At 39.9% G+C, this 23,138-nt stretch overlaps 1 protein-coding gene across 1 annotated transcript in view; it reads left to right on the top strand.

The window, feature by feature from the left end:
* The first annotated feature begins 8,086 nt into the window (after positions 1–8,086).
* The window catches only part of LOC140546225 (uncharacterized), a 266,563-nt gene continuing 251,511 nt past the window's right edge, over positions 8,087–23,138 (top strand). Inside the window, exons 1-2 of the mRNA XM_072669457.1 lie at positions 8,087–8,186; positions 11,828–12,153. Of these exons, the coding sequence (XP_072525558.1) occupies positions 8,087–8,186; positions 11,828–12,153 (426 nt within the window). The remainder of the gene's footprint in view (positions 8,187–11,827; positions 12,154–23,138) is intronic.

The raw sequence follows: 23,138 nt of genomic DNA on the forward strand, positions 1-23,138 counted from the left end.
ATATTAACATTGCTGAGATAAAATTAAGATTAGCTCTGCTGAGGTGAATTTCTGATTAGCACTGCTGAGGTGAATTTAATATTAACACTGCTTAAATAAATGTAAGATTAATACCGCTAAGGTACATTTAAGATGGTGAGATGCATTTAATATTAACATTGCTGTGATAACTTTCTCAGCAGTACTAATCATAAATTTATGATCACTGCTCAGATAAATGTAATATTAACACTGCTAAAATTAATTTATGATTAGCACTGCTAAGGTAAACTTATGATTAGCACTGCTGAGGTAAGTTTATGATCACTGCTCAGATTAATTTAATATTAACACTGCTGAGGTAAATTTATGATTAGCACTGCTGAGATGAACTTATGATTAGCACTGCTGGGATAAATTTAATATTAACACTGCTTAAATAAATGTCAAATTAACATTGCTGAGAAAATTAAAATACGTTCTGGTGAGGTAAATTTCTGATTAGCACTGCTGAGATGAATTTATTTTTATTAACACTATTGAGATAAAATTATGATTAGCATTGCTGAGAAAATTAATAATTAAATTAATATTAACATGGCTGAGAAATTTCAGATTAACACTACTGAGATAAATTTAGGATTAGCACTGCTGAGGTAAATTTCTGATTAGCACTGCTGAGGTCAATTTCTGATCAACACTGCTGAGATAAATATAAGATTAGCGCTGCTGAGAAAGTTATGATAACTGCTCAGATGAATTTAATATTAACACTGATTAGATTAATTTCAGATTAGCACTGCTGAGATAAATTTATGATTAGCACTGCTGAGAAAGTTATGATCACTGCTCAGATGAATTTAATATTAACACTGCTGAGATCAACTTATGATTAGCACTGCTGGGATAAATTTAATATTAACACTGCTGAGATAATTTAATATTTAGCACTATTGAGAAATTTAACATTAACACTGCTGAGATAAATGCATGATTAGCACTTCTGAGAAATGTAATAATACTGCTGAGACAAATTTATTATTAACACTGCTGAGATAAATTTCTCAGCAGTGCTAATCCTAAATTTCTCTCAGCAGTTCAAATAATAAATGTATCTCAATAGTGCTAATCATAATCCTAAAGGTATCTCAGCAGTGTTAATATTAAATTGATCTCAGCAGTTCTAATCCTAAATTTCTCATCAGTTCAAATAATAAACGTATCTCAATAGTGCTAATCATAATCATAAATTTAGGATTAGCACTATTGAGATACATTTATTATTTGAACTGCTGAGATTAATGTAAAATCAACACTGCTGAGATTAATGTAAGATTATTAACACTGCTGAGATTAATGTAAGATTATTAACACTGCTGGGTCAGGACTGGTTAGGACAATGACGGGTGAACACTCATGGTGCGATGCAAGACTTTATTAAACCAAACAGGGGAAACAAGAATGCAGCAATAACAAGAACGAATGAATAAACCAAACAAACGAGACAAACTAACATGAGCTAAACCTGAAAGCCACCTGAGGCTGGTTGGGAGTCAGGGTGTCAGGCGAGATAGTGAGATAGTGTATATCAGTGTATATAATATAAAAGTCCTGGACCTTGAAGCCTGTGGACCTGACAAAGCACTGCTGAGATATATTTAATAATAATACTGCTGAGATATATTTAATATTAATACTGCTGAGATATATTTAATATTAATACTGCTGAGATATATTTAATATTAACACTGCTGAGATAAATGTAATATTAACACTGCTGAGAAAAAATTAATATTAACACTACTGAGATAAATTTAATATTAATATTGCTGAGATATATTTAATATTAACACTGCTGAGATAAATGTAATATTAACACTGCTGAGAAAAAAAATAATATTAACACTACTGAGATAAATTTAATATTAATATTGCTGAGATATATTTAATATTAATATTGCTGAGATATATTTAATATTAACACTGCTGAGAAAATTTATATTAACACTACTGAGATATATTTAATATTAACACTGCTGAGATACATGTAATATTAACACTGCTGAGATCATTTTAAAATGAACACTGCTGAGATAAATGTAATATTAACACTGCTGAGATAAATGTAATATTAACACTGCTGAGATAAATGTTATATTAACACTGCTGAGATCATTTTAATATTAACACTGCTGAGATAAACGTAAGATTAAAGTCATTTTTCTGGAACGATCTTCTCCAGGAGGTCTATGAACTGATTAGCTTCCAGCAGATGGAGATGTAGCACCAGCAAGCAGAACTGAATTTCCGGTCTGAAGCAGACAGGACTTATTTAGTGAAGGTAAAGGAAGCAGTGGGAGACAGTGGGAGTAGAAGTTCTGATTTACAGCTCTGTAGTTTTTAAAGCGGGTTTTTTTCTGCTTCACTGTTTAATCATCTCATTTTAGCTCCACTTTTTAGCTCTTCACCTCTCTCCTTCTCTTGAGTTTGTGTGAATTATTGTTTATTATTGTAAGTCCATTGTTAATCCTCCTCCTCCTTCTACTAATAATAACAATAATAATAAAAGTGGAAATAAATAAGTATGAATTGCAGTTTGAAATCTAGAGGTGAAACATTAAGATGAAATATAATATACTATTTTTAATATAATAAAGTGCTGCTACTACTTTTTTGCTATAATTTGTACAGGGATAAGGACAGATATTTGAAAGAGATTTACATTGTAAACAGGTCTGTATGTGTTATGATCTATATTTATAATATATTTTATTTGAGATTTCAGAATCTTAAATTTTGGAGCATCACTGTAAAGATTTGATTGTATTTAGCAACAAGGGCATTGGTGCGGTCAGAATATTGGATGATCATCACCCAACCTCATCCCCAACTGAAAGATTAAAGTTTCCCCAGCTCATCCCAGAAGTAATGGGCACCGTTTACAATTCACTGGCCACTGAATGTTATTAGTTGCACTTGTTTCTGAACCCATGTTCCATGTTTTCAGCTCACACTAATCGTACAGGATACTTTACATAATAAAGTATGCAGAGAAATAGGAGGACTACAATCTGTAATTCTAGAACTACAAAGTTCTCCTACAGTGGGGAAAAAAAGTATTTAGTCAGTCACCAATTGTGCAAGTTCTCCCACTTAAAAAAATGAGAGAGGCCTGTAATTGACATCATAGGTAGACCTCAACTATGAGAGACAAAATGAGGAAAAAAAATTCTGAAAATCACATCACATAAAGAATTTATTAGACCCAGGGAATTGAAGTACACTGAGATGCTGGAGCTGTGGTCTCGCAGCTTACACGCGATCACTCAGGTTTGTTGACGGTGGAGCAGATGGGTGCTCCCGTGTCCGTGTTACCCTCTGGCTCTCTCCTTTTAATTAGGCTGTAATAGTCAGACCTGCCGGAGTCGTCAGACACAATCTGATACTGACCAACATTCTCTGCTCTCCATAAAATTCCTCTCCGAATTAACCCTCTCTCTTTACCCTCTCCGAGTAAATGGCCACCCGGCCCGACCTGCTGGAAGATTGCCCGTTAAGGTCCCCTCTACCTTCGTCAAACCAGCTGCCACCTACGGTCCAACCAGCAGGCCCCCGACCCACCACCACCCATAGCAGACCAGCGGCTCACACGCCTACCACTGCTACCTGTTTAGCGACCATGTTAAAAACATGTTTAACTATCTGTTGTATCTGGTTTGGAAATTTTATTATTAATGTTTAAATAGTTCTGGCCAGAGGAGGATGGGTCCCCCTTGTGAGTCTTGGTTCCTCCCAAGGTTTCTTCCTCCAGCTCTGAGGGAGTTTTTCCTTGCCACTGTCGCCATTGGCTTGCTCATTGGGGGTCTTTGATTCGTTATTTCTTCTTTGTCTCTCTTTTATTAATCACTATTTATGTGAAGCTGCTTTGTGACGACAACAGTTGTAAAAAGCGCAATACAAATAAATCTGACTTGACTTGACTCTTCTGCATTTTCTCTTTCATTAGTCCAACCAAGCCCGATTTTCCTCCACACATTGCAGGTGCGGTGTCTATGGTTAATCCAACCAATTTTTGCCAGGGCAATGCATTTTTACTTAAGGACTTCTCCACCGCATCAAAAATGTCCCGTACTGTTGTGGTCCCATGCATGGCAGCTATATCCAACAGCTCTTCAGTGACAGAGGTCCGACTTCACGCCTCCAATGAAAACGGATAGCTGCGCTGTATCCGTGCTGCCTGTGCTTTCATCAAGCGCTAATGAAAAGGTGATGTAGTTGCGCGTCTCTGCGGCCAGCTGTGTTGCCAGGTTTCCTGCAAGTTCCCTAATTCTCTGGTCGGGACACAGCTGCTCACAGACCTTCAGCATACACTGCTTCAAAAATGCACCCTCTGAAAAAGACTTAGATGTGCGAGTTTTTTTCAGCTACAATAAAGCCGGCTTTCACAGCTGCGTTGTTTTGGGCCGTAGCTCTTGTGAACATATTCTGCTGCGATCGCAGTTTGCCTTTTAATTCTTGTACAATTTGTTGCTTTTCTTGAAGGCTAACTTTGGCATACTTAGCTCCGTGTTTGGTATCAAAGTGCAGACGTAGATTGTACTCCTTGACAACTGCCACCGCCTCATAACACAAGACATACCGTTTTTTTCTCCTTGAAGCACAAACATGTATTCGCCTTCCCATCTCTCTTGAAACTGTCTTCCATCGGCATCAATTTTTCTTTTCCTGGACATTATGGGATCAATATTTGTAGCTATTTCTTAATTCCACTTGTTGAAAAAAATCACATCAAAAAGGATACACTGTAATCTAGTAGTGAAATGCCGTCACTTGGCGGGCAACAGAAGAAAACAACTCAACACACTTTTAATCAACAATTATAGGACTTCAATGGTTTTAGTGGTTAAAAATGTTTGAATGTTGTTTTCTGGTCTTTCAGGCAGGAATAATTTTTAATTAGCAGAAGAAATTGTTACATAAATGAATATGATGTATTGTGTCGAGAATGATGCACAATCAGGATTGTGGTGTGAATCTGAAGGGGCCGCATGGCACTTCCAAGCTTTTGCTTTCCCTTTTTGGCGAAATTGATACACGGATTGGACCATGTTTCAAAAGGACCGATGGTAGCAACAGCGAACAAGCACTGGTTGGCGCCAGGTTTTTCAACGTTTGCAGAAAAGTTTTGCAAATCCTGAGTCATTTGTATGAACATAACATAGGGAAAATGACACGACAGCTCAATCGGCACATCCTACTCCAAATTTTCCATTTGAACACATTATGATTGACTTCATTGAGCTAACACCATGCCAAAATTACTGGTATTGTCTGATAATCATTGTTCAGCAAATGTCCAGAGTGCTTTCCATGTAGAAAACAAGACACACTCGCAGTAGCAAAATGCTTGCTAAGGGAAGTAATTACTAGAGTACTTCCTTTGGAGTTCCAGTAAAAATTTCATCAGACAATGGCAAGCACTTTTAGAACAAACTGATCCAACATCTTTCTGGTGCTTTGAAAATTGATTTGGAAAACACATTGCGCTTATCAAAATGCAGTCGGCTGGTGCATGGGAACGTCTAAACCAGACCATCAAATAATTCAAACCGCCAAACAGGACTGAGCCCAATGGAAGTATTATGTGGTTTTCCTAACCTTTCTCTTTACAGGCCAGTTGAATGCTCTCTACAGCAGGTCGATGATCACATGATTGATTATATGAGTGCACTGTGCAAAACTCTTCAGTCTATTCATTCACAGGTGAAAGAGGTGTTGCCACTGAGTGCTGAGGGTCCTCTACACTCTGTGAAAGTCGGTGACTGGGTGGTAGTGAAAGCCTATCGAAGGAAGGCTCATGGATCCACTGCTCACATTGCAAGAGAGAGACTGTTCCAGACAGCTTTGTGTCTAAAACTGAAGATCCAGGTGATCAGATGACGTGCTAGTAACCTCTCCCTGTTATGCCCAACGTCTCCTATGTAGTGCAAAACTCCACTAGGCAGAAGACGGTTGTTTCCATGCCACAAAAACCAACGCTGGCCCGGAGTAGTGGCCCAGAAGCAGATGCTTGTCGACAAGTTTGTTGTTGTTTCCACTGTTTTCCGTCTAGTGTGTTAAAATTTTCTTTAGGGAAACAGACAGGACTTTGACCTTTATGTTACACTTGTTCTTACTTATACTTCGTGCTCTCCTATCTTTATGAACAATTGTATTAGATTTTATGACATGTAGAGGTCATTGGAATCGTGGACATAGATCTAAATTCAGATCAACTAGTTCTGAACAGTTAGAATCTTTGTTTGACATTTTATGTTTAAAGGGAGGAAATGTGGTTTTGAGATCATAGTAGTACATAGTCAGGTGATCTATTATCACTCACATATACCATATGTATTTCATTTCATCATCATTCTCTTAGTAAATTATATCCAGGCTAACATACTACTAGACCTACGCACTTAATCAAAACTTTCGGGTGGACTTTTACTGCTCCATATGAAGGAGACCACAAATCAGTTACTCCCCTTCAGCCGGAGTGGAACAAACTAGCTACTCCTCCGATCCCAAGTGTAGACCTTATCTGTTTTCTCTATGCTGGCCACAGTGAGTTATTGTTCAAGTGACCTCGAAGTTGTATACCAACTCGTTTGGGTATCTCCAGGTGTGAGGGGCTTCTAAAAAACATATTTGAGCTTCCTTCCTCTTCATTAATTATGCACGTATGTTAACGCCCTTTTGTTTATTCATATCACAGTTAGGTGTAACCAATGCGCTTCAATAACTTCTTTTTCTTCTGTGAATCAATGGAAAGTGACAACACCCCTTTGGGAAGATATATATGACCTTTTGTAACTTGGTCAACCTTCAGAGATCTCGGAGTATTTGCCAGGAGCTTCTCCCCGGCCGAAAGCTTTTCAATAAATATATTACTTTGGAGCATTAATAGTGATTTCTGCTTATTTAAAAAATGTCCACCATGGCTTAGTGTCAGTTTTAGGTTCAGCTCAGGTTTAGACTTGATTTAAAGTTAGGCTTGACATCAGTTTTAGGTTCAGCTGAGGTTTAGGCTTGATTTAAAGTTAGGCTTAGTGTCAGTTTTAGGTTCAGCTCAGGTTAGGCTTGATTAAAAGTTAGGCCTGACATCAGTTTTAGGTTCAGCTGAGGTTTAGGCTGGATTTAAGGTTAGGCTTGACATCAGTTTTAGGTTCAGCGCAGGTTAGGCTTGATTTAAAGTTAGGCTTGACATCAGATCTAGGTTCAGCTGAGATGTAGGCTTGATTTAAAGTTAGGTTTAGTGTCAGTTTTAGGTTCAGCTGAGGTTAAGAGTTGATTTAAAGTTAGTCTTAGTGTCAGTTTCTTGATTCAGCTGAGGTTTAGGCTATTTTAAGCAGACCTTTGTAGGAAGATAAAGTAATGGGAGGTAAAATACTGGACAGATCAGGTGGTTATAGGAGAAGACTTTATTGTAGTTCCAGACGACTCAGTTGACCATCTTCCCTCTAGAGGGCAGCAGCATCTTTTTGATTATATTTTCAATAACTTAGTCTCCAATACTAATCTGACAAACTGTTGGAGGACAAGAAACCCCAATGCCAGACAGTACACCTGGTTTAATGCTTCTAATAATGCTCAGTGTTCAAGGCTACACTACTGGTTAATCTCTCACAATATGACGGATAGTATTTAAAGTTGTGAAATTTCAGCATCTCCTTTAACTAATCACTGTTCAGTTCCCTTCTTCCTCTCTTTGAACAAATGTAAATCACCTTTGAATTCAATTAGGAAATTTAATAGTAACCTTTTGCTTAATTGAAGATATTTCACTACTGGAAATTTCACCTTTGAACAAATGGGAGTGGTTTAAATGCAATGTTGGAGCAGCAGCAATTAGGACAGTATGCTTCTAAACAGATGAGGGTCCAACACTCACAACAGACACACACAGACTCGTTCAGCATTGATTAGGAAGTGAATATGGGTTGAATGCAGTGTATTAAGCTTAGCCTGTAGCTCAGCTAGTCTGTGCTGCAGCATGAATGAGGAGACAGAGGCTGCTTCTCTTTAGTGAACTGCATCTTTTCATTTCATTTAGACGGGCTGGAGCATGGTCGAAGAGAAGAACCAGGCTGAACCAGCAGACAGAGTCCAGCCCGTTTCTTTGTGCAGCTGGACACAACGCAGAGTCGTGGACGGGTATCCCGGATGTAAGGAGGACCGGCTACATTTATACACTGATCCATTAATAAAGACTTTTATCTTAGATTTTGTCTGAATAACTTAATACTTTTGTCTCAGTCCCTCTGACGCCTACTTTCCAGAATGTGTGAAAGTGTGTAAAAAAGAGAGAGAGACATTTTTAGGTCAAATAAAGTTTTTTTTTTTTTTTTTTTTTCGGTGGTTAATAAGAATGAGAATTATATCAGTTCAGTGGTATATTAATTTAAATTTGGAAACATCAAATTGACATTTGCATTGTATGAAAGGTGTAGTTGTATTAAACGACAGAAACAGTCATTGTAGGAGATTAAACTAGACGCTAGGTGGCAGCATGGAGTCAGGAGTCAAATGCTTCAACAGCACTGAACTGTGTTAATACTCTGAAAAGCTTCTCAGTGAGCATCTCTACACCAAAGCTGCTCAAGTACTTCAAGTACATTGCTGCGCTAATGGCGCCCCCTGTGGAGAGTCTTAAGCTCGCAGGAGCCATTACAGCACAGTGTGTAATAAAAACTGAATCCAAATTTCTAAAGAATTTAATTTTTAAAGCATAAAGGAAAATGATATCACTCTCCAGTGTAAATTAGACCTTCCAGCAGTAAATATTCACTCAGCTTCTAGTTAAAGAAATATTTGAAGGCGTAGGGTTCAGTTAAACTGCTCACACCACCCAACCTAACCCCTCATATGAGTCGTGTTTTATGTTAAATTAAATATAGGAAATGTTACACAAGGAACGACAACAAATATTTACCATCTCACCCTGAATGTCACGAGAAGCGCCGGGAAGCGAGTCTTTAAAAAGGAAGCTGTTACTGACATATAATGATCGCTAGATGGCGATTCTTCCACGCATCATTCAGTTGGGTGTAGAGACTCTCGATATGCCCGGTGAGTTTAAACTGTTCACTGGATGTTCAAAAATAAAATTATTATAATTAAAAATATATTAAATAATCATATACATAAGAATAATCAGTGTAATTACAAATTACAAAAGTATATTTAAGTATTAAATAATTGTTTACTGTTGTCTACAGAATATTGTTTCTGAAAGATGACCCATGCCCCCTACTGTTACCATAAAGCTATAACTGTCAGGCCCTCGTTATCGTGCCCTCCCCCGGGGCGATCCCGAGCCGCTGCCCACAGGCCCAAATAGGGACTTCCTGATCGTGTCTGTTTATTTGTGTTGATTCATTGTTCATGTGTTTCACCTGGGACTGGGAGTAAGGAGAAAGGAGTGTAGTTCCCTTTGTTCTCTGCCGTGAATTGACTCGGCTGGAATCCCTGTGACGCTCTGGGATTCATCACGCGTTACTGGCGTGTTCAGCTCAGCTCTAGTTTTGCGGTCCATGTTTAGGAGAGATTCTCCGTCTGACTCGGAGGCAAGCGAGGTACGTTCGCTTCCTGCTCAGGTTCCAAGGCGACCTACATTTTAGGCAGTACTCTGCAGGTTCAGGTTAGGTCTGCCCTGCTTTCTAGTCTGGCAGCTGGCTCTCCAGCTACCCCTGTGTGTTTACGATACCATAGTCTGTTTCGAGAGGCAAGCGTGTTACGTTCGCTTCCTGCTCAGGTTCCAAGGCGACCTATGTTTTAGTACTCTGCAGGTTCAGGTTAGGTCGGCCTTGCTTGCTCGTCTAGCGGCTAGTTCCCCAGCTACCTTCGTTTGTACACAGAGTTCAGCTCTGTCCTTAGTTTTGTATCTCCCCTCTCTGCCCAAGCGAGGCTTGTGGTTTTGTGTTTATCTCCCCTGTAGTTCTCCCCTCGTGTCACTCTCGTTCAGCTCCCTGCTCCTCCCAGTCCCGGGTTTGTTTTGTTCGCCATCTGATTTGTCGCGTTTTGGTTCTGTTCATGGTTTTGCCCATGTTGCTGCACTTTGCTGTTCATATCTCTTTGTTTTGTATTTGGTTAATAAAGTATCTTGCTTTGATTTCCATCTCTGCGAGTGTTCATCCCTTCAGGTCTGGCCGTACACGCCATGATAATAACATTAACAGGTGAACGTCATTCTTTTTTGAGGTTAATTTATTTAGATTTTCATTTGTTGTATTTAATAATCATTTAAGAAAGAGGAGAGAGGTCTGTAATTTTCATCATAGGAACACTTCAGCTATAATCCAGGAAATCACATTGTAGGATTTGTAAAGAATTTATTTGTAAATTTTGGTGGAAAATAAGTATTTGGTCAATAACAAAAGTTCAACTCAATACTTAGTAACATAACCTTTGTTGGCAATGACAGGTCAAACGTTTCCTGTCTTCACCAGGTTTGCACCCACTGTAGCTGGTATATTAAGCATGATTAAAAAACCCCATGTATCCAGGATGTACTTGGATTACCTGGATGTCATGCAAGCTAGCAGACCAAGAAGCATTCTGGTCAATAAGACAAACAGATCTTCCATTAACTTCTGTTATTAGACTGTACTATTACACTGCATAGTGTTAGAAGGGTGAGCTGAACTGTATTGATTACTTAAGTGCTGATTTAACACTGGGAACGTTACTGTGCATGTAGTCTTTATAAGTCAGAAGTCAGAGGTTTCTTAATAACAAAAACTAACTGGCACCATTAATGATCAGAGACTAATCACATTCCTTTAACAGACGCCCTGGAGAGCCCAAAGCTCATCCTAAACACCTCAAACTCGTCTCACCTGGGGAAGCAGTCCAGTACAGCTGTGACCACTGTAACATCTTATACAAATCAGACAGGAGCAACTCCATCAGCATCACTGTGGGTAAGAGAACAGAGAATGACTTTATAATAAGCTCGTCTGACTGCAGTAGTAGTAGCAGCTTTCTGTAATCATATGTGAGCAGCACGGATTGCTACTGGCTGTCTAAAAACGTCCATAAAAAAAAGTGTGCCACTACCGGATTCACACCCGGCCAGTTTTGTGCTTAGCATGTGCTGCTCTGTTTAGAGAACAGGTATGGACTATAAGAAGTTATAAGAACCAATGAAAATTAAAGAGAATATTATATTATACTAATTAGCGCTAAATCAAGAATTCTGTGATTTACACTATATGGACAAAAGTATTTGGACACCTGCTCATTCATTGTTTCTTCTAAATGAAGGATATAAAAAAAGTATTTATCCTGCTTTTGTTGGAGTAACTGTCTCTACTGTTCAGGGAAGAAGGCTTTCTACTAGAGTTTGGAGGAGCATTGCTGTGAGGATTTTATTGCATTCAGTGACAAGAGCGTTAGTGAGGTCAGGATGTTGGATGATCACCACCCCACCACCTCATCCCCAACTCATCCCATCTAAAACTATTAGATGGAGCACCACCATAATTCAGCTCAATGCTGGGTCCTATTCTAATAGCAGTACTTTTCTACAAGCACTAGACAAGCTGAGTGCTGTTTGCACATCTGTGTCAGAAATAGGTGCACCTTAAAGATGCTGAATTCAGTCCATTATCTATTTTTAGTAGAGCAACTTAACTGATTGTGAGCTGATGACAGCCAGACAGATACCAAACAGTAGCTGCCTTCCCACAGAGAACTGCTGTATGTGTGAACAGCCACTGTGGGTGAGCTGCTGCAATCACAATGTGGCCTGTGTAAATGTTGTACCAGTTTACAGCTACTGATACCAGTTCCTCTTCTTTTCCAGTGAATTTGCTGCAGGCCAACATCTCCTTCAGTGCTTCACCAGTGTTTCACTGGTGGCTTGAAGGGCCTGAAGTGACCAGGAGCTACAGCTCCATCATCTGCTCCGTTCAACCGCAGTATCCAGGAGGCTCCTTCCACCTGGAGTTCAGTGGTGAATCCAGCATCACCAAAACTCAGTCAGCTGTTAACCACTCCACCACCTTCTCCTTCCCTGAGGCTGATTATGTCCACCAGGGAAACTACATTTGTGTTTATGAAGTAACTGTGTCTTCACACTCTTTTAGATCCTCCAACACGGAACTCTTGGCCGTCACTGTGAAAGTTACAGTAATAAGATGAGCTCATCATTTTTCTGGACTAGTTCTCCTGAAGTGTAAATGTTCCGACAGTTTTGGTTCCCATCATCAGTTTTTCAGCAGCAGCAGCAGGACTGTTACTCGTATCAGTGCCGATCATTGTTTTCCTCAAAGGGAGAAATAAGCAAAAACTGCAGAAAGCTGAGAAGACGTATCGTAGACACTGTGAGTACTTTCTGTTCAGAGGACAGTTTACTGAGGTACATTGAAACTCATAGAAGGTAAACAGAGAGTGGATACACGTGTCCAAATGTTTGTGGACACCTGCTCATTCATTATTTCTTCTGAAATCAAGGGTATTAAAAAGTATCTTATTTTCTTCTCTGCAGAACGAACACGGATGTGAGGATTACCACCCCACCTCATCCCAAACTTCCCAACTCATCCCAAACTCCCCAACTCATCAACTGCCCAACTCATGAAGCATCATCCATTATATTTTGAAGACATTTTATAAAATCTATAAGAAATCCCAAAAAGAAACATTCTTCTTGCAGACTACTTTGTTGAGTTGTTGTGGATCTCTATATTGAGAAGAAACAATGAGCATGAGCAGGTGTCCCAATACTTTTGTACCTAGTTACATAGTGTACCTAGGTACTGTGCAGAATGCCTTTTGGTAAAAATGTACTGATATTAAAAAAATAATAATTTAATCAGGCAAGGAACCATGTAAAATTCAGTAGTTCTTTGATGTGTCATGGTTTTATAAAGAGGCCTTTAAGAACCCCCTTGTTTAAAGTGTAGAGAAATGTGCTGCTGTAAAAGATGGTTAACCACTGAAAAGATGTATTTATTTATTTATTAATTTATCTATCCACACAATTCTTCAGGTGCCAGAGCCCCGGCGGGAAATGAGGAGACTGAGGGGGAGGAGGATGATGATTATGAAAAAAGCAGAAATCGCTCTTCAACAAAGAGAGGACTCTAATCTGGTGCATCCTGTTACACTTAGTAGTCTAATGCCTCTCTGGTTCGTCAGACTGGAATCTGATTGCTTAGTGGGATGGAATCTGCTAATTCACTTATTTCCCAGTAAAGGCAGGGGATTTGGTTCTACTGGGAGGGACTTTGGATGTACTGAGAGGAGTTAAGGTGGTACTGGGAGGAGTTACGCTTGTACTGGTGGTGATTTTGTTTGTACTCGCAACGGAATTCTGGTTGCCCTGGGAGGAGTTGGGGTTGTATTGAACCAGGTGTAAGAGAATTAAAGAACTCTGGAATTAGAGAAGGGTGGAATTCTGGTGGCTTTTGCTTTGTGGGAGAAGACCAGACCCTCCTCTGAAAAGTGAAGCTAGGACTGAGAGATGTGGCAGAGTTAAGTTTTAACTGTATTGTGACAGGATCAGGATCACCTGTTTGAGGAAGAAGATGGAGGATGAAGATGATTATGATGAAAGTGGAGAAACAGTTCTTCCAGAGAAAGAAGATTCGGTGACTCTGATGATGACTACATCAATGTAGATGCTGATGTGTGAAAACCAGCGTTGGAAAATCAGCAGCAGGTGAATGTTTATGTAAACTGTGTAGAACATCATAGTCATTTGTGTCAGTACTGGTTATAATATTGGAAATTGACTTATTTTCCCATCTTTCAGGTTCCTGCCCACTTTGCAGTTCACATAACATTGACATTTTGTGGCTAAAATTGTGTCGTAAACCAGTTTTTCATTTGTGTGTTCTGCCAAACACACACACACGACTGCCCATGTGGAGATTGAATCCTCTGAGTTCTCATAATAGTCTTCATCATCCATCTCAGAGTTCTCTGATGAGGACTACATTAATGTAAACTAGATAGTGGTGATGACGTACTCTGACCAGAAAAGTCAAGAGGTCTTCATACACATTCAGCCACTAAGCTCAGAGGAGCAGACGCTGTTCTGCTCTCCACAGCTGTACAGAGTGATTCTCTGAGTCACTGTAGCCTTTCTGTCAGCTCCAACCAGTCTGACCATCCTCTGTTGACCCTCTCCTAGTAACAACGTGTTTCCGTCTGCTGAACTGAATGTGTTTTCTTTATTAAATCTCTGACTGTCTCAATTCCAGAAGAGGTGAGAAAAGCATCTTCAAGCACCTGCTGAAACACTTTCTAGTGACAGATGTGAGTAACTGGGGCAGCGTCACTGCTCACACATTCAGACAGGAGGGACAGTGTGGAGGAGGCCGGCTGTGGTTTTCCTTCTGGGCTTTGCATGTGCTGCTATGTTGTTGATGCTCGGTGTAAAACATTAAGGAAAGGCCACACAAATACAAATCAGCTGGCCCTCCTGTTGGCTACCTGGAGAACTAGGGGCATGTCTGCAAGTGATTGCTGTGATTGTCTAAGTTCAAAAATCAGTTCAGTTTCAAGTAATGAATAAAGGACATCATTATTATTACTGTTGTTGTTGTTCATTTATAATTAACAATAATGGCAATATAAATATATTTAAATATTTAAAACTGTAAACATAACCGTTATTATTAATAGTAAAATAAATGATATAAATGAATTGTGTAAATACAGTGTAATACCTGTAACTGTCAGGCCCTCGGCACGCGCTCAGCAGCCGGCTTCCCTCATTAAGCGGATCAAGGTCAGCTGGGACTGGAGCTTCTTAAGCCGTCGCTTTGTTTTCTCTCGTTGTCGTGAATCAGCTCTGTTACAGCCTCTGTAGCACTGCGCTCTACGCTCTGCTCAAAGAGGAAGCAGACTGATCCTGTCGTTGCCTGTTTGGTCTTATGTCTGTTATCCTTGTTGCTCTGTCTGCTCTGCTAATCTAAGCCTTGATGCCTCCCTGTTTTACTGAAGTCTTGCTTCTCTGTTTTTCCTTCATTATTTTGGTTTGTTGGTTTTTCTGCTTCCAGGTTTCTGTTCATTGTTTTTTTCAACACCTCGCTTGTGTTCTTTCTCCTGGCCCGAGCTCCGTCTAGTGTTCTGCTTTTGTTTGATATGTTTCTCGTTTTCCTGAATACTGCTCAGCTTCCTCCCAGTCCCAGCTGTGTTACTGTGTCCAGTTTGAGTTGTGAGGTTTGGATTTTGTTTCTGGTTCTGTGCATTAGATTGCTGTTCTCCCGGTTGTGCTTTGCTTTGTTGTGTCTGTTTACTTTTGCCCAGGTTACATTAAAGTCCTGCATCGACCATCCCTGCAAGTGTTTCCTTGTGTTCACTGCCACGTCTGACCAGGTATGACAGTAACTAATAAATTATTTATTAGCATTATTATTATTGAAAACAACTGTATCATGAAAACATCGCATCTGTAATACATAAAGGAAATTATTATTGTGGTTGTCATTATTTATTAACAATAATAACAATGGCAATATTTACATATTTAATGTGCTAAAATGCCTTAAGATGAAACGATTAGCCTCGTTAATAAGTGAGTCTATGACTGGAGCTGCTGCTGCAGATATGATGTCTGACCTGTAGGTGGCGCTGCTGAGTCGCTTTTCATCCTGAATCAGTGTAATCTCTGTGAAACTGGACTGACTACATATGTCTCTTTACCCTGAACTGTCTCCATTATGTTGTGCTAATAACCACAGTATGAGGAGGCCTGGAGAAAATGACCTTAATGTGGTTTCAGACTGACCTAAAGTGACCTTCACCTTTAAGTTCCATAATGAGTGTAAACAGTCCTTATTTCCCAACATGAATCCAGATCAAATTTACCCAGACCCAGATTCATTTTAGAAACTATGAACTGAAACTCCATGGCAGCATTTGAAAACCATTAATATGCAACATTATGGGCTGTTTAATTTAGACGTCTAATAGACTGTAGTGTCTAAACGATCAACTCCGGCATATATTAAATATAACAGCAGTTTATTTGTTCTTATCTCCTGCTCTCCGGGACCCTCACCTCACTTGGCCTTGGAGGCAATCTCCCTGCACCCTCCCAGAAAGCCTTTGCAAGGTCTAGGCCACAGAGACCAGCTATAGTTTGTTTCTTTAGTTCCAGTGCATTTAAACATTCAGTTCAAGTGAGGATTCTACAGATTTATCAATTCTTCTGTTTACAGACCGTCACTCTTCTATTTCATGACTGTCATGAACTGAACTACATCCAGTTTTTTCACATATTTTTTATTTTAAGATATGGTTCTTCTCATCCCACCTACCACCTGGGAGTCCATGTTCATATATTTTCCAAGTATCGTTTAATAGATGCTCTAAATTCAGTTCAGGATGAGGAGATTACAGAGAGGACGTAATGAACACGAGATAAGGGGTAAAGATAAATTTACCATAACAGTTTAAGTGTTAAATGTGTGTTCCCCTTTTACTCCCATACTGAATTTACATATATATGGTCACCTGAAGTAATTCATAATTAATATACTGGCCCGAGTAAGATCTTCCTGTCTTGAGTATTCCATCAGAAACCTTTAATCAGCATTAGTGAACAGTTCAGGTTTTTTTTGTATTGACTTCTGCTTTTGTATTGACTTTTACTGTTTTGACTTCTACATAGCCTGGTATACTTAGAGACTAAATCTATAACCACTAGACTACTATAATAACACACAAAGAATGACTTAAAGTAAAGTAACAGCAAATGTTACATGTATTATGATTATTATTATTATTAGTGGAAAATAAGGGATTAAAGACTGCACACACTGCTTTCAGAATATAGAAGAGTATATATATGATATACAAGCTTTGACAGCCCTAGTTTCTCTAAAGCAGGAAAGTACAAGCAGTTGGCGTCATCACTCGGTTATATGTTCAAAGTGTCAACAAGTAATAAATAATAGGAAAAGGGAGTGATATTGAAACATTGGCAAAAAACAAAATAGATAAAAGGGGAAAAAAGCCTTATAAAATCAATTCAAGTTTATTTATAAAACACTTTTCACAATGAATGTCATCACAAAGCATTTTAACAGAGATATGGGTATAAATACCTAGAATAAAACCCAGGAATAAAAACAATAAATCAATACTGAATTAAGAGAATATGAAAATGTGCCGTCAAGCCATAAAAGACGAAAACATGAGTAAAAAATGTTGAAGTCCAGGCAGGTATGCATGTTCATGCAGTGAGGTGAGGGTGAATCAACACGAGGCTCTAGATCAGGACAGTGGGTAGTAGGGTAGTAGAGAGCCAGGTCTGGTGGTACAAGGATGGAACAGCTGGAACTGGGCATCCTAATACATGGTAGAGAGAGAGAGTAAAAACAGAAAGGAGGGGGAGTTTAGGAGATCCAATAGGTAGGGTGGAAGTCAGATCACGGCAAGCTGGGAGGGGGAAAAAAAAAAAAAAAAAAAAAAAAGAAGTAGTAAAGGTTTCAAGCCAATTTCAATACAGTGTAATACCTGTAACTGTCAGGCCCTCGGCACGCGCTCAGCAGCCGGCTTCCCTCATTAAGCGGATCAAGGTCAGGTGGGACTGGAGCTTTTTAAGCCATTGTTTTCTCTCGTTGTCGTGAATCAGCTCTGTTACAGCCTCTGTAGCCCTGCACTACAGAGAAAAAAAAAAAGAAGAAGTCAAGGTTTCAAGCCAATTTAAAACACATCTTAGATAAAACAAGGCCTTGATTCACAGGGAAAGTCCTGACTACATAAACATACTCAAAGGATTGGATACAATAAAAATGTCCTTTCCTAAACTCAGGCCTCTTCTGCCACAGGACTTACTGTACAAATGACACGGGTAGAATTGATCAAGGTCATAACAGTAGAGACAGAATTGTGGCCAAAATACATTTGCAAAGAAACAGACATATCTACCACTCAGAGAAAAAGGCCTCGAATGAACAGGATAATACAGCAGCCACCGAGCACAAGCACTGCAATCCATATGATCAGCTCAGAGTCCATAAACATTTTCCATTTACTAAACATGGATTTCTATCATCCCGTAAGACTGGTGTCCTCACCCCTTATTTCAGTCCTGAAGCACTGTGGCTGTAAAAGCTACATAGGACAACCACATGCTGTCATTTCCTAAAGTAGTGTTGGTAAGAGTCTCGAACGTGAGAACAGCTCAGCCAGTTTGGATGAAACACTTTGTTTTAAACACAGAATCTCACAAGAGACATCGGTATGACTGACTAATTAAACATTAGGTGATGCATTGTCCTTGTGTGTGAAAAAGGATAGGAACCAGATTCCTGGGGGGCTGAAAGGAGGTCAAGAGTGCACAATGTTCTGGACCATTTTACTCAGAAAGTGTTGTAAATAGTCCAGAGTTCAATCCTGTTCTGGGTGCATTCCCAACCTACAAATCCATTTCTGTTCCACCACAACTGAAACAAAGCGTTCTGGGTCAGATCTTGAAGGTGGTGGGAAGCGAGCAATACAATCAGTCCAATGCAGTTGTTTACAGGGTGCTGAGACAGGAATTCTCCTGTCACAGTCTTTGTCCTTCAGAGCTAAAAGTTTAACTGTGGCGTGTCAGCGTTATCGCAGGCAGCCAAGGCGGCGCTAGGATCACACCTTAGGCTGTGTTGTCAACGTAGGATGGAGTCAGGATGACTGTTTGCCAGCCGTTGCCATTGACTCTTCAGATGGTCATATCATCTGATCACATGCACCTTAAAATCCTAACAATAAAAGTGTCACTCAGGTCATTTGAAGTATAAGAACTGTACAGAACACACTGATTATTGATTGTTACAGACCTATTCTACAATAGACTGAGTTCTACACAACTCTACACAATGACAAAGTGAAAGCAGGGTTTTAGACATTTGTGGTAATTAAAAAATAAAATAAATAAATAATAAATTTAAAATCTCATATGTACACAAGTTGAAGAAAAAAACCTTGAGAGGAACCAAGACTCAAAAGAGTAACCCATTCTCTTCTGCTCAACACAGGATAGCACAACACGACAGAACAAGAATAAAAATCAACAAAGAAACAGTAGTGAATTTTAAGAGCTGCTGCAAATGTGACGTCAAGCCAAAAATGATGGGAGTGCAATGTGAAAGTGTGTGCAGGTAAACAGTCATGTGCACAGCTATGCAGTGAGGTAAGAATGACTCAATATAAAGACGCAGAGCAAGACAACATATTAGTGGGAGGAGCGCAGCAAAACAGGAGGGTTTACAGTGGGACAAGGCTGACCCAGAGGGTAGGCACCAGCACCCAACCATGAATGAACTCACGTCAGCAGCGAGCAGCTCAGCATATGAGGACAAAGAAAAAAATTAAGAAAGGAATTTAGGAGTATGAGTAGACTGGTGTACAACCTGTAAACGTAGCTTAGAAAGACAATAATAATCAGAACCTATAATCAGATCAGGACAAAACAGTGTTAGTATGAAAACAGGCTACAGCAGCATGATTAGAATACTGAAAGTGTGCCCAGAACAGCAACAGGACATTTATTCCAGAGTTGGAGGTTCTTCCCCAAGAGTTGTCCAGAAATGTACGTTACCGGTTGTAAGGTTTAAGACGTTTTTTCAAGATGCTGTGGGGACAATCGAGAGACTCAAGTCAGAAGAAGTATTTTATAATCAAAGTGGATATTAACTGGAGTCCAGTGCAGGGATGAGAGAATAGACATACGTGGACACAAAAGCCGCTGCATTCTGAACTTATTTAATGACCCTGAGCTTATTTAAAGATTTACATTAACTTCCTACCATAGCAGCATTACATTAATCCAATCTTGAGGTTATAAATCTATATAAATTTAATAGTGTGTGCGACTGAGTGAGCTCATTTGTGTTCTGTTCTGTTTTATTTTTTTTATATACATTTTCCTTTGACTTGTTTCATAAATTCAATATCACCTGAACTTACCTGGAAGTATTCAGCTATGTGCTTGTGGTGAAGCGTCCTTCACATCTGCTTGAAGCCACACTACCACATCACAGCCAGCCAGCCAGAGTTGCAGGTGGACAGACAGCGAGCTACAGATTTGTAGATGGGTAAAATAGAACGAGCTGCAGATGAACAGAAAAACAACCACAGAGCTGCAGATTTAAAAACAAACACAGTTGCAGACAGTCAGGAGTTGCAACCAGAGTCTAAACAGAATGAATTGCAGATTTATAACCAGAGAGGTATAGATTGACAGACAGCCAGAGATGCAGAAGGACTGAAAGCCAAGGGACATACATACAAGTCAAACAGAGTTGCAGATGCATAGTCGGAAAAACAGTCAGCCAGTCAACCAGAACTGCACATTGAAAGAAAGTTGCCACTGAATTGCCACACAGTTGCAGATGGATACAACCAGCCAGAGATGCAGATAGTCAGACAGTTTCACATGAATACAGCGTTTCATATGGATACACACAGCCAGAGTTGCTGCCAACGCCTTAGCAGGATGAATTGTAGAGTTTTAGATGAAGACAGACAGAGATGCAGAACGGTAAGCAGCCAGCGAGCCAGCCAGCCAGAGTTGCACAAAGACAGCCAGTCCAGCCACAGAATCACACATGGAAAGAAAGCCAGCCAGCCACAAAGTTGAACATGGACATGCAAACAGTGCCACACACAGTTGCAGACAGACACAGTTTAAAATGGACAGCCACCCAGTCAACCAGTTGCAGATGGACATACAGCCAGTCAGAGTTGAAGCCAGAGTCTAAACAGAACCAATTGCAGATTTATAAACAGCCAGAGTTGCGGAGCGAAATACACACTGCCAAACAGTCAGAAACAGTCAGTCACACAGTCAGAAAGACAGCCAGCCATAGAGTTGCACATTGTTAGACAGCAATCCATTGAACTGCACATGGATAGACAGCCAGCCATCAGAGTTTAAACAGAACGCAACAGAATTGCAGATTCATAGACAGCCAAAGAGTGCTGATGGACATACACACAGCCAAATATAGTTACAGACGCACAGTCAGAAAGACAGCCAGCCACAGAGTTGCACATGAATGGACAGACAGAGCCTAGGCAAAACCAGTTTTAAAAACTGTGATGGAACTATGCTAAACAAGTCCTTTTCAGTAACTGAAGCAGGTATGCTTTGGAGCTGGTGCACCATTCATTAACACAAAAAGCTGTGGTTAGAGAGTGTGGTGCAGGGTAGATCATCTGTTACATGAATCAGATCTTTAGGGTGAGTCGGTAGGGAGATTATATGCCTTATATGTAAAGAGAGCTACCTCGGATTAAAAGTTGGACTGACACACAGACACTGAAAGTTGCAGATGGATGGACAACCAGCCAGAGTTATAGATGGACAAAGAGATAAAGATAGACAGACAGTCACACACTGTTGCAGATGGAATAGATAAAAAGACTTAGCTTTTTATCATAAATATGCCGCCACGACCAGACCTGTAAAGAAAACTGTAATAGTTAAAACCTGGGGGAGTGGATTCATTCAGGGCCATGTATTCATTAGACATGGTGAACTAAGGTGGTTATCCCTAATATTGTCATTGATAATGTTTGGTTACAATGTGAGGGACCGACACAGGTTAGATACTGCAGGGTTTGTCAGAAATATGAGCTAGACAATTTTTAACACAAGCAGAGCAATGGCAGAATTAATGATGGGAATAAAGTAAATCATGTAAATCACTTACCTGACTGGTGTGACTGGGTAGGGCCAGTCAGTCCTGGCATAGCACCTTCTTGATGTTCCCAGAGAGCTCAACAAACCCCAGGGAGCACAGATGAAGCCTTTCTTTGCAGCCAGCAGTGGAGCGTGAAGAGTTGGCTGAACGGCTTGCTCATTTATCAGTATATGGGCATGGAGCTAGAGATGACGATGCTGGCAGCGGTCTTCTTCCATATGTTGTCTGGGAGTGTGCAGTAGTGGTCCTCCAGGACACTGGCACCTTGGAGTTACCTTTTGTGACAGATATTAATTAGTGTTTTAGAAGACAGTCTCCAACAATGAGAACACCACCCTGAGTAGTTGTCCTTCGCTGAAGATAAAGTGCTGAGGACATTTTACCGGTTTCCCTGGTCACGCTGACTCTCCCAGGGCCTCTCCACTGCCACCGTATTCCTTGAGTAAACACAGGGGTTAGTAAGTTAGTAAAGAACAATAATGTAAAGTAACACACTAGATAACACCAGGATTAAAACTGGCTAAGAAACAAGCCAATGCTAATGTTAAAGAAAATGAAGAAATGCCTAGGAGTAACAAGCAACATGAGAGGTCTTGCGGACAGAGGAGATTAAGATGAACCTATATTAGAAAAATTGTGTGCTGCTCACTAGCACTTGGAGGGGGGTTAAATTGTCTGCAATCACTCCTTTATTTACATGTAGACCTATTAACCCATTCCCAATCATGGCTTTGTAGCTCATCCTCAGGTAAAGGAGAAAGAGTGAGAAGAGAACAATCCACTTAAAGTTATTTGGTTTACTACACCACAAACCCCCAAACCCAATCAAAAACCCTAACATTCAAACAAACATACAGTCCAATACACACTTTGACGCAGATGACAGCAAAGTACAACCTTCAGCTCCAGCAGATGGACGTTACAACAGCCTCCTTGAATGCTTTAATTAATTGTGAGATCTGTAAGAAGCAACCAGAGAGATTTAAGCGAAAATCAAACATGGTGAAAAGGTTTTCTGTAAAATGAATGTCATTGTATGCTCTCAAACAGTCTGGAAGAACCCGGGGGTGCATTATGATCTAGATAAAAATGGCTTTACACTAGATGACCATTGTGTCCAAAACAAGCACACTGAAATCAGGAGGATAATACTAATAATCTGGATTAAGGATCATTTACCAGTTTTCCTACCCTGAGGATGAAGAATCTGGATTAATTCTAATAAGGTTGTTCGGTTTTCTGACGTTCTAATTACAAATCATGTGAGGGACAGACAGTCTCGATACTGCAAGATTTGTCTGAAACATTGAGTGACACTGATATTATTTTTTCTGCTTGTATTAAAAAGTAATATCGCACACACACACACAGACACACAGACACACACCTGCCAACTGTCCAAATCACCAAGAATGAACGACGGACCCCAAGCGGCCTCTTCGATCCTTGAGTCTGTCTTTTTCGGAA

Source organism: Salminus brasiliensis, chromosome 23 (genome assembly GCF_030463535.1).
Source record: "Salminus brasiliensis chromosome 23, fSalBra1.hap2, whole genome shotgun sequence".
In the NCBI taxonomy this organism is placed as follows: Eukaryota; Metazoa; Chordata; class Actinopteri; order Characiformes; family Bryconidae; genus Salminus; species Salminus brasiliensis.